Source organism: Rattus norvegicus, chromosome 2, assembly GCF_021556685.1.
Source record: "Rattus norvegicus strain SHRSP/BbbUtx chromosome 2, alternate assembly SHRSP_T2T, whole genome shotgun sequence".
Classification (NCBI taxonomy): domain Eukaryota; kingdom Metazoa; phylum Chordata; class Mammalia; order Rodentia; family Muridae; genus Rattus; species Rattus norvegicus.
The window spans coordinates 24,820,854-24,834,232 of NC_141535.1; the positions used below are offsets into that span (position 1 = coordinate 24,820,854).

General features: G+C 40.5%; 1 protein-coding gene across 3 annotated transcripts in view; it reads right to left on the minus strand.

Annotated features, from left to right (window-relative positions):
* Rasgrf2 (RAS protein-specific guanine nucleotide-releasing factor 2) overlaps nt 1–13,379 on the minus strand; it is a 242,029-nt gene that overhangs the window by 18,577 nt on the left and 210,073 nt on the right. For all 3 annotated transcript variants that reach the window (NM_053721.3, XM_087614308.1, XM_087614302.1), the window contains 3 exon segments: nt 1,832–1,916; nt 4,512–4,615; nt 4,863–4,923. In NM_053721.3, coding sequence (NP_446173.2) covers nt 1,832–1,916; nt 4,512–4,615; nt 4,863–4,923 — 250 coding nt within the window.

Below are 13,379 nucleotides of genomic sequence, written 5' to 3' on the forward strand. Positions count from 1 at the left end.
TGAAGGGGATCGCGGCAACTATGATCCTTCCTGTTCTAGCCTTTTGCTTCCAATCTGACCTGATGGGTTTCCTCTGCCAATAAAACCTTTCTCTTTCTAAGTTCATCATCTTAGATATTTAATTATAGTAACAGAAAGCTGACTGATACAATATAGTGACAGAAAGCTGGCCATAAGGTACTCTGTGTCCAGCTATGAGGGATAAGGAGCAGAGGGAAATATGTGAGCAAGTAAAAATCATACGGTGAAATGCCAAGCTAGGTTTATTCTGAGGCTGGAGAGTTGGCTCAGTGGATAAATCACCTGCTGTGCAAGCCGGAGGGCGTGAGTTTGCATACTTGAAAGCAGCTGGGCATAACGGTATGCACCTGCACCTGCACCTGCACCTACACCTGCACCTGCACCTACAACTGCACCTGTACCTGCACCTGCACCTTCACCTGCACCTGCACCTGCACCTGTACTTGCACCTGCACCTGCAATTGCCAGAGCAGAGGGGTCACTGGCCAACCAGTTGAACCATCTCACCACCTTGCGTGAAGTGTCACAGGGGTGACTGCTCTGGAGTGTCTATATAACTATGGCACTCCCTGACAAGAATATCTCTGTGGTTTCTTCTCACCTTTAGGATACAGCCTGTTGAGCTGTTTAGCTGTTCAACCTAGCATCTAAGAACCCTGCTGAACTGTCATTCTTGTCTCCAGAGGCCCCTTTTTCCTCATTTACGATCAGGTCCTCTGTTCTGTTGCTTCTTCCTTTGAACCTTTGTTCTTCTGCTGAGACAGTGGTGAGCAGGGGACAGGAAGGAAACACAAGCAACTTCTAGATTCTATGTCTGGACGAAGGCATGGCGATGCCACCACTCACATATGAAGCCTCAGAACCAGGCTCAACAGGAGTACTGGGTCTAGAGGACAAGGCTGTGGCTGTCCTAGTATGGGAGATGTCTGGATCTGGAGCCTGGGGATGAATCTTCGATTGGAGTACCCTATGTGTAACAAGTCTGAGAGCTGCCCCAGTAATGGACCACGTTCCTCACATCATAGCTTCACTTAGCACCTGCGTATTCTGAGTGGACTCTGTGCCTGGCTCTATCTTGGGACTCTATACTACTGTGTTGGGTACCTTGGTTTTAGGTGACCTGCTAACTTACCAATGCAGTTCCTTTGTTTGTATACACACCACTGCTGTTCTTTGTGCATACTATACTGCCCTGAAACTAGACAGGAAGCTTCCCTTTGTCTGGATAGCCTGACGCCACCTCCTCGGCTGTTACTTATTCTCTCACAAGACGAGGTCTGCTTCAACAGAACCGATGAACTGGGTATGAAATCAACTCCTCATCTTACGGCTGGAGATGGGTTCGGGAACCACTGAATTAGTGAGTTTATGCTGCAGGCATCCCTTCCAAGGTCAGCCTATAACTTCCAAGTTACACTGATGCAATCTCATTGCCACCACCAGGGGGCAGCACCACTACTCATTCGGTTAGTCAGTGTACGAGTTTGCAGTGATTATGCTAAAAATAATAACAACATCGTACACACAAATGAATACTCACCAGACCTGGGAACCATCAAAACCTGCCCTCTCATAATTGGAAACCATCCCGTCCCCTTGAGAATGTGAGGAGAGTTAAGCTTGTCCTTAGTATTCAATCATTTCTGTTTAAACTATGACAGGGTTGATTTATTTCTGTTTCTGGGGATCAAATCCAGGGTTTTGCATATGCCTAGACAGTGCTCCTCCACTGAGCTACGCTCATGCTCCTAGAGTTGCCTAAAACCTGCAGCACCCACCCTCCTGAAACACAGCCGCAGGCATTACTCACCTCATTGAAGTGCTGGCTGGTTTTCATGATATAAGGAGTCCTTTCGTTTTTATCCAGCTTCATCCAGCCCTGCCCAAGAAACTCTCTGAAAGTTCAGAACAATACACAAGACCAGTGACATTTGTAAGAAATGATGGCTAGACCTTGAGTAGTTATGCAGATTAGACAGGTACGCTTAAGTTAATATTCACAGGCTATTTTTTGTCTCCCATTTTCACTGGCCATCTCCAAATTATTTGTATAAGTCTAGCTGTCCACCACTTAATATCAATATGAAAAAGATTTTTTTCAGTCTCCAGTGTTTGGAATTTTGTCTCAGTCAAAGGCTTCTCTCAAGTTAGACAATGTACGTAACATAAGAGAAATGAAGTAAATACTAACTCAACAGTCAAGGAGGCTACTTCCTCTGGGTTAATTTTTCTAAATGCATCTGTCAAGATTCCAAAAGATCTATTGTGACCAAAAAGATTCATTAGAACAGAATTCTTCCTTCTACTATGCCCCGGTTTTCTCTGAAGAATAGCTGTTTCCAAGATTGAGGGAGCTGAGCCTGGGGGTAAGGGGATAGCTTCTGATGGCCTCCCTGTGCAGTCACCTCATTCATGAACAGGTCACCAGACTTCAATACTTATGGGACAATTGAGATAGGGCACGAGGGAACTGTCTCCTGGGCATTTAGAAAGCCATGTGGAAGGAAACTGTTCTCATACATTTCTAATGCAGAAACTGAATCCTCCTGCAAATTTCATTGGCCCTTGCTGTTGTTGATTCTGCTCTTGGCTCCTGTTCTACAGGTAGACATAGAAATGTGGACACAGTTCCACAGCTGGAAATAACCGGTAGATGTTTCAGGCATACACAGAGCACAGGGAGGAACAGGAGTCCTAGGAAGAGATCACAGTTAAAGCCATCACCAAGTTGGCTGTTCTCTTGTAGAGAAGACAAGAGCCCACCTTCAAAACTCTGGAGGAGAAGGGGGAGTGAGAAGGTGAGGGGGCAGAGGTGAAAGGGATATTGTGTTTCCTAATGTAAACTTTCAGAATGTCACTGGCTTCATTTAAATGACCTATGGACCAGATTCCTATTTCTTTTTAAAATTTTTTTATTAGATATATTTCTTTACTTACATTTCAAATCCTATTCCCCTTTCCGGTTTCCTGTACATAAGCTCCCATCCCCTCCTCTCCTCCTCCCCCATATGGGTATTCCCCTTATACATCCCCCTTACTGACCCCCCCCATATTCCCCTGCACTGGGGGTCCAACCTTGGCAGGACCAAGGGCTTCCCCTTCTTCTGGTGCCCCAACAAGGCTATTCTCGGCTACATATGCAGTTGGAGCCCTGGGTCAGTCCATGTATAGTCTTTGGGTAGTGGTTTAGTCCCTGGAAGCTCTGGTTGGTTGGCATTGTTGTTTTTATGGGTTTGCAAGCTCCTTCAGCTCTTTCGATCCTTCCTCTAATTCCCCCCAAGGGGGTCCTGTTCTCAGTTCGGTGGTTTGCTTCTAGCACTGACCTCTGTATTGGACATGCTCTGGATGTGTCTCTCAGGAGAGGTCTATATCCGGTCCCTTTCCACATGCATTTTTTAGCTTCATCAATCTTATCTAGTCTTGGTGGCTGTATATATATGGGCCACATGTGTGTCAGGCTTTGAATGGCCATTCCTTGAGTCGCTGCTCTAAACTTTGCTTCCATATCCCCTCCTATGGATATTTTTCCCCTTTAAGAAGGAGTGGCAGCAGCCAGATTGCCATTTCAACTCTGTTCCCATGTTCATGAATAGGTCTACAAATGCTGGGAAGCCAGACGAGAAGACAAAACACATTAAGGAACAGTCTCCACGAGTATTCTTGGGTTTTTCTGACATTGATACACATCTAATTGTCTCTTCCATCGTCTCTGACCTCACCCCTCCACATCAGGGATGTCTTATATATGACAAGGAGCCCATTTCTGCATCTTCCCCAGCCACTCCATTACTAACTGTGGTTACCAGTTATTGTGGATAATGTGTGTTAATAGTTGTTATTTGTCTAAACAAAGATCTGTTTATTGATCTTTCAACTCAGTGTGTTTGCTGGAGGCTTAAAAACCCCCTCCCCACAACACACACACACTGTATAGAAGAGAAAATAAAGAAGTGGGGCAGCCATGGAATACTAATTTACTGAGGTAGGTGAAGACCTGTACTAGACATTATAACATTACCTTGGGTCACTGCTTATCAGAGTGAAGCTTTGGACCCCTCCAAACTATTTTGGGTTCTCATGAAAAGACAATTTTCTGGATCTCAACCAAAACCTACTAAAATCAGAATTTCACAGGAAAATTTTATCTGAGACTATATTTCCTATAAGATTCCCATGGGGATTTACATATACTCAGGATTAAGAACTACCTTTGAAGCTGTCGTGACCTTTCTGTAATTTGAAAACCGAAAAGTACAGAGAAATTCACATTCTCTGGTAATCTTATTTCATACAGAGGAAAGAGAAACCAAGACCATCTCATGGGTCTCCAAGTCAGTACGCCCAACTTGAACTGAGACCACAAGAATCCATGCTTAAGCACCTTGAGATGGAGACTCCCACCTCTGAGCCTGGCTGAGTGCACATGGACACCTTAGATGGAACGGCAGCTTCTATGCCAGCTACTGTCTGCTAGGAGATGGGACACTTACTCATAGGGGATGCTTCTGAAAACAATGTGGTCCAGGAGAGTGATCTGCTCAGCCAGCTCCATGGCTGACAATGTCTCAAAGCACTCGGCCTTTGGACAGTCTGTCTGGAAAAGATGATGAAGCAGTGAACCACAGGGCATCTGCAGAACATAAAGACCTTCCCTAGAGTCTGTCTCTGAAGGAGAAAGGCAGCAAACTCAAAAATATGAAAGCCAATATTAACATTACCAAACAATTGCCGGGTCCTGTGCTGAGTAAGGCCCTACTCATACAGCTTCATAGGCAGACACATGAACAGCAACTGAGTTGGCATGAGTTTGCTCATTTCAAGGATACTGTGGCTAAACTTACCATTTGAATTATATCCTCTAATTTTAGGTGGATGTCATCTTGATCATCTTGTGAAAGAGCCCTGTAAGGAAATACATAAAGCATTCTCTCTGAATAGGAAAAAATGGATATGCCAGAAAGCTACAGCACTATTAGAGAACCCTGCTATTAATGTTGCAAATACAGACAAAAATGGAGTACTTCCTTTCTCAGAAGGCTTTCCTGTCTTTGTCTGAGAGTGACTTTGTCTGGAGAGTGTCCCTGAATACAGGTGTCTGGCCCTGTCTGAAAAGTGACCTTGTGCAGAGCTCTCTAAAGACACCATAACTCAGCATACAGGTCTTGCTCTGACTTCCTGATCACATGATAATTAGATTCTGTATTATAACAATAATCCCCCTTCCCTTCTTACTCACATGATGTTATGGAAAATTAGCCCTTTGCTCCTATACCCCTAAAAGCCTGTATATCCTCTATCCCCAAAATATAAAGTAGACTTGTATTGCTGCAGCAGTCTCTGGAAGTCATGCTAAACTCATGACTGTCCAAACCCTGTCCCCTCTCCTGCTCCCTTTGTCCTCTTGGGCTAGTGGCCAACAGCCTCTGAAGAGAAGGACAGGCCACACAACAGGAGGCTCTTCTTTCCTTGGCTAGCTGTGAGGGTTTAGGCATCTGGATCTGTGAGATACAGTGGATTGCTGTGCTACTCACAAGCAGAACAGAAAATCATATGCAGGACTGATGATTTAGAAGGAAGGGACCAGATCATTATATGGAATCCAAGGTTGTAACTAAAACAACCACTGTTACAGTGAAGCTGAAGGTCACTGGGTGCTGCTCCCAGGAGATTCATCTAGGGCAGGGCTCATTCTCTGGTATGTCCCATCTGTAAGCACCCACTCGTTTTCCTCTAGCCCATCCCCACACTGCTCCTCTAGCCTCCTCAGTACACCCTCTTTCCCAGCTTGTGGGCAAAACCTGGAAGAGCAGGTGCAGGCAGGCAATCATTTTCCTTTTTGAGGGTGTATCTCAAACCCAGTGTTATTCAGCTTTCAAAAAGTTACCCTGCTTCTTTCCACATAGTGGACCTCCTCAAGCTCTCCACCTAGCCCAACCATATTCCTAAGTATCAGCTCCCAATACTTAGAATCACATTTTACCTGGAAATTCCAGTGGTCACACCTATCAGAATCACAAAAAAATTCCCTACTCACAGATACCACACACCCCATAAGAACCAGAGTGGGCAACAGAAACCAAGGAACAAAACACCCACCCAACAAAGACAAGTCTAGGTATCAGAACCCAGGATTGTAATTTTCCCAAACCCAGGTGCCAGGGTAGAAACACAATCAACAGTAGTCAGGACAACATATCTTCACTGGAGTCTAGCAAACCTACCACAGTAAGCCATGAAGAGTATTTCAACACAGTAAAACATAAAACAAAGACCTTAAAATAGCCTCAGAATATGATTGAGATCCTTAAAGAGGAGCTGAAGAAATCTCTTAAAGAAAACTATGAAAATACAAACCAACAGTGGAAGAAAATGATTTAAACAATCCAAGACATGAAAATGAAATAGAATCAATAAAGAAAGCCCAAACTGAGAGCAATCTGGAAATAAAAAACAGGAATGTACACAGAAGCTTCACTAACAGAATATAAGAAATGAAGAGAGAATATCAGCCATTGAAGACACAATAGAAGAAATAGATTCTCAGCCAAAGAAAAGTCATAAATAAGGTTGTGGACAGATGTTTTATAGACTTAAAGAGACTACAATGTCATCCCAGACTACTGTACCCAGCAAAATTTTCAATCATCACAGATAAAGACTTCCATGGTAAAAAACAAATTTAAGCAGTGTTTATCTACAAATCTAGTCCTATAGAAAGCACTAGGACAGCAGTTGTCTACCTGTGGATCACAACCCTTTTGGGGATCAAACACCTTTTCCACAGGTATCCTGTATGTCACATATTTGCATTACAATTCATAACAGTACAAAGTTACATCTCTGATGTAACAATAAAACTAGCTTTATGGTTGGAAGTAACCACAACATGAGGAAATGTATTAAAATGTCACAAAATTAGGAAGGCTGAGATCCACTGAACCAGAAAGAAAACTCCAACCTAAAAAGATTAGCCACATCCAAGAAACCATAAGGATTAAATAATGCCAGACAAGCAAATCAAAAGAGGGGAAAAGGACAAAAATGGGCATGTGTATACACACAAACACACACACATACTAACACACTAACACACAGCCACCACCACAAAATAAACGGAATCAACAAATACTGGTCATTAATTTCTCTTGATATCAATCATCACAATTCCCCAATAAAAAGACACACAGTACCAGAATGGATGTAAAAACAGAATTAAGAATTCAGAATTCATCATTCTGCTGCATCAAAAGAAAAAAAGCCCACACCTTCACATCAAGGATAAATATTACCTCAGCTAGAAAAATATATTCCAGGAAAATGGATCCAAGAAATAAGCCAATGTAGTCATTTTTATATCTGACAAAATAGACCTCAAACCAAAACTAGTCAAAAGATATGAGTGGACAATACATAGTAATCAAAGGAAACATTCATCAATAAGATATTGCAATTATTGACAGAAGCAAACACATGTGAACCCAGAGTTTGTAAAAGAAATACCTCTAAAGTTTAAAGAATATATTGACTCTCACGCAACCATAGTGGGTGTCAATTCCATACCCCACTTTCACCAACAGACAGGTCGTCCACACAAAAATTAAACAGAGAAATGCAGAGGTAAGTGATGTTAGTCAAATAGACCTAATAGATATTTACATAACATTTCACCGAAACATGAAATAATATACCTTCTTCTCGGTAGCTCATGGAACTTTCTCAAAAATTGACCACAAACTTAGACAGAAAGTAGGGGTCAACAGATACAAGATAATTGAAAAAAGACCTGGCGTCCTATCTGACCACCACAGATTAAAACTGGATATCAACAACAGAAATACAAGACTTATGAAAACTGAACAACTCAGTATTGAGTGAAAAATTGGTAAAGATAGAAATTAAGAAAGAGTACCACAGCTCTCTGGACACAAATCCTGCCCAGAGAGAGCTGGCCTCCCATGAGTGCTGTAACCCCTAAGTCCACAGGTGAGGTGAACATCTTTGCTTCAATAACTGGCAAACAAGGGACCTGACAGGAGACCACAGGGCTCAGGAACCCTGGAGCAACTGGGGGCAGGATCCTTCCAGTCTCCATCTGTGAGCTAGAGTTAACCCTGTGGCACAGATCTCTGGACCCAAATCTCACGCAGAGAGAGTTGGTCTCCCAGGAGTGACACACTTAAGATCACAGGCTCACAGGCTCACAGGAGGGACAGGCTCTAGTCAGAGAGAGTAAGACCAACTAACACCAAAAATAACCAAATGGCAAGAGGCTAAGCTCAACCTAAGCAATAGAAACCAGGGCTACTTGGCATAATCAGTTCACCCATCACAGCAAGTCTTGGATACCCCAGCACACTGGAAGAGCAAGATTCTAATTTAAAATCACATCTCATGATGATGATAGAGGACTTTAAGAAGGACATAAAAAAAATCCCTTAAATAAATACAGGACAACAAAGGTAAACAGGTAGAAGCCCTTGAAAAATCTCTTAAAGAATTACAGGAAAACACACCCAAACAGGTGAAGAAATTGAACAAAACCATCCAGGATCTAAAAATGGAAATAGAAAAAAATAAAGAAACCACAAAGGGAGACCACCCTGGAGATAGAAAACCTCAGAAAGAGATCAGGAGTCATAGATACAAGCATCACTAACAGAATACAAGGGATAGAAGAGAGAATCTCAGGGGTATGGGGCAGAAGATACCATAGAAAACATTGACACGACAGTCAAAATGCAAAATGCAAAAAGCTCCTAACCCAAAACATCCAGGAAAACCAGGACACAATGAGAAGATGTCTTTATTTCTTCTTTGACCAAGTTATCATTGGGTAGAGTGTTGTTCAACTTCCATGTATATGTGGGCTTTCTGCCATTTTTCTTGTTATTGAAGGCCAGCCTTTGTCCATGGTGATCTGATAGAATGCATGGAATTATTTCAATCTTGTTGTATCTGTTGAAGCTTGTTTTGCTACTGATTATATGGTCAGTTTTGGAGCAGGTAACATGAGGTGCTGAGAAGAAGGTATATTCTTTTGTTTTAGGATGAAATGTTCTATAGATATCTGTTAAGTCCATTAAGTACACAAGTTCTGTTAGTTTCACTGTGTCTCTGCTTAGTTTCTGTGTCCATGATTTGTCCATTGATGACAGTGGGGTGTAAGGATAATAAGTAAAGAAGAGAGGGAAAACTCACAACTTAAAGGGCCAGTAAATATCTTCAATAAAATTATAGAAGAAAACTTCCCTAACCTAAAGAAAGAGATGCCCATGAGCATACAAGAAGCCTACAGAACTCCAAATAGATTGGACCAAAAAAGAAATTCCTCCTATCACATGATAATCAAAATGCTAAATGCACAAAACAAAGAAAGAATATTAAAAGCAATAAGGGGAAAAGGTCAAATAAAATATAAATGCAAACCTATCAGAATTACACCGGACTTCTCACCAGAGACTCTAAAAGCCAGAAGATCCTGGGCAGATGTCATACAGACCCTAAGAGAACACAAATGCCAGTCCAGGCTACTATACCCAGCAAAACTCTCAATTAACATAGATGGAAAAACCAAGGTATTCCATGACAAAACCTAATTTACACAATATCTTTCCACAAATCCAGACCAATAAAGGTTAATAGATAGAAAACTCTAACACAAGAATGGAAACTACACCCTAGAAAAAGCAAGAAAGTAATCTTCTTTCAACAAAACCAAAAGAAGATACCCACACAAACATAATTTCACCTCTAACAACAAAAATAACAGGAAGCAACAATCACTTTTCCTTAATATCTCTTAAAATCAATGGACTCAATTCCCCAATAAAAAGAAATAGACTAACAGACTGGATATGTAAAAAGGACCTAGCATTTTGCTGCATACAGGAAACACACCTCAGTGACAAAGACAGACACTACCTCAGAGTAAAAGGCTGAAAAAAATTCCAAGCAAATGGTCCCAAAAAACAAGCTGGAGTAGCCATTTTAATATCAAATAAATTCGACTTTCAACCGAAAGTTGATCAAATCAAAAAGATAAAGAAGGACACTTCATACTCATCAAAGGAAAAAATCTACCAAGATGAACTCTCAATCCTGAACATCTGTGCTCCAATTGCAAGGATATCCACATTCATAAAAGAAACTTTACTAAAGCTCAAAGCACATACTGCAACACACACAATAATCGTGGGAGACTTCAACACCCCACTGTCATCAATGGACAAATCATGGACACAGAAACTAAGCAGAGACACAGTGAAACTAACAGAACTTGTGTACTTAATGGACTTAACAGATATCTATAGAACATTTCATCCTAAAACAAAAGAATATACCTTCTTCTCAGCACCTCATGTTACCTGCTCCAAAACTGACCATATAATCAGTAGCAAAACAAGCTTCAACAGATACAACAAGATTGAAATAATTCCATGCATTCTATCAGATCACCATGGACAAAGGCTGGCCTTCAATAACAAGAAAAATGGCAGAAAGCCCACATATACATGGAAGTTGAACAACACTCTACCCAATGATAACTTGGTCAAAGAAGAAATAAAGACATTAAAGACTTTTTAGAATTTAATGAAAATGAAGGCACAATGTACATAAACTTATGCAATATAATGAAAGCAGTGCTAAGAAGAATACTCACAGCTCTGAGTGCCTCCAAAAAGAAATTTGGGAGAGCATATGCTAGCAGCTTGACAGCACATCTGAAAGCTCCAGAACAAAATGAAGCAAATACACCCAAGAGGAGTAGAAGGCAGGAAATAATCAAACTCAGGGCTGAAATCAACCAATTAGAAACAAAAAGAGCTATACAAAGAATAAAAAAGAATAGGAGCTGGTTCTTTGAGAAAATCAACAAGATAGATAAACCCTTAGCCAGACTGACCAAAGGATACAGAGGCAGTATCCAAATTAACAAAATCAGAAATGAAAAGGGAGACATAACAAAAGAAACTGAGGGAATCCAAAAATCATCACATCCTACTTCAAAAGCTTATACTCAACAAAACTGGAAAATCTGGAGGAAGTAGACAATTTTGTAGACAGATACCAGTTACCAAAGTTAAATCAGGATTGGATAAACCATCTTAACAGTTCCATAATACCCTAAAGAAATAGAAGCAGTCATTAAAAATCTCCCAATCAAAAAACGCCCAGGACCAGGTGGGTTTAGAGCAGAATTCTATCAGACCTTCAAAGAAGATCTACTACCAATACTCTTTAAACTATTTCACAAATTAGAAACAGAAGAAACAATACCCAATTCATTCTTTGAAACCAAAATTTGCTTATAATCTAAACGACACAAAGGCCCTACAAAGAAAGAGAACTTCAGACCAATTTCTCTCATGAATATTGATGCAAAAATACTGAATAAAATTTTCTCAAACCAAATTCAAGAACACATCGAAACAATCATTCAAGTAGGCTTCATTCATGGGATGCAGGGATGGTTCCATATGCAGAAACCATGTTCCAAATCCATCAACATAATTTGTTCTATAAACAAACTCAAAGGAAAAAAAACCACGATTCTTTCATTAGATGCTGAGACAGCATTTGGCAAAACTCAACACTTCTTCTTGATAAAAGTCTTGGAACAATCAGAAATTCAAGGCTCATTCCTATAGATAGTAAAAACAATATACAGCAAACCAGTAGTCAACATCAAACTAAATGGAGAGAAACTTGAAACAATCCCATTAAAATCAGGGACTAGACAAGGCTGCCCACATTCTCCCTACCTATTCAATATAGTACTTGAAGTCCTAGCCAGAGCAATTAGAAAGCAAAAGGAGGTTGAAGAGATACAAATTGGAAAGGAAGAAGTCAAAATTTCACTATTTGAAGATGATATGATAGTGTACTTAAGTGCCCCTATGAATTCCACCAGAGAACTCCTAAACCTGATAACAACTTCAGCAAAGTGGCTGGATATAAAATTAACTCAAACAAATCAGTAGCCTTCCTCTTCTCAAAGGATAAACAGGCTGAGAAATAAATCAGGAAAATGACACCCTTCACAATAGTCACAAATAATATAAAATATCTTGGTGTGACTCTTACCAAGCAAGTGAAAGATCTGTATGACAAGAACTTCAAGTCTCTGAAGAAAGAAATTGAGGAAGTTCTCAGACGATGAAAAGATCTCCCATGCTCATGGATTGGCCAGATTAATATGGTAAAAATAGCCATTTTGCCAAAAGCAATCTACAGATTCAATGCAATCCCCATCAAAATTCCAACTCAGTTCTTCATAGAGTTAGAAAAAGCAATTTGCAAATTTATTTGGAATAACTAAGAACCTAGGATAGCAAAAACAATTCACAACAATAAAAGAACTTCTGGGGGAAATCATCATCCCTGACCTCAAGCTGTATTACAGAGCAATCGTGATAAAAACTGCATGGTATTGGTATAGAGACAGGCAGGTAGATCAATGGAACAGAATTGAAGACCCAGAAATGAACCTACACACCTATGATTACTTGGTCTTTGACAAAGAAGCTAAAACCATCCAGTGGGGAAAAAAACAGCATTTTCAACAAATGGTGCTGGTTCAAATGGAGGTCAGCATGTAGAAGAATGCAGATTAATCCATTCTTATTGCGTTTTACAAAGCTCAAGTCCAAGTGGATCAAGGACCTTCACATAAAACCAGATACACTCAAACTAATAGAAGAGAAAGTGGGGAAGAGCCTGGAACACATGGGTACACGGGAAAATTTCCTGAACATAACACCAATGACTTATGCTCTAAGATCAACAATCAAAAAAATGGGACCTCCTAAAATTACAAAGCTTTTATATGGCAAAAGACACCATCAATAGGACAAAATGGCAACCAACAGATTGGGAAAAGATCTTTACCAATCCTACATCTGATAGAGGGCTAATATCCAATATAAACAAAGAAATCAAGAAATCAGACTCCAGAAAACCAAATAACTCTATTAAAATGGGTACAGAGCTAAACAGAGAATTCTCAACTGAGGAATCTTGAATGACTGAGAAGTACCTAAAGAAATGTTCAACATCCTTAGTCATCAGGGAAATGCCAATCAAAGCAACTCTGAGATTTAACCTTACACCAATCGGAATGGCTAAGATCAAAAACTCAGGGGATAGCAGATGCTGGGAGGATGTGGTAAAAGAGGAACATTCCTCCATTTTTGATGAGATTGCAAGCTGGTACAACCACTTTGGTGATCAATCTGGAGGTTCCTCAGATAATTGGGAATAGTTCTACCTAAAGATTCAGCTAAACCAGTTTTGGGCATATACTCAAAAGTTGCTCCACCATATCCAAGGACAGTTACTTCACTATGCTCATAGCAGCC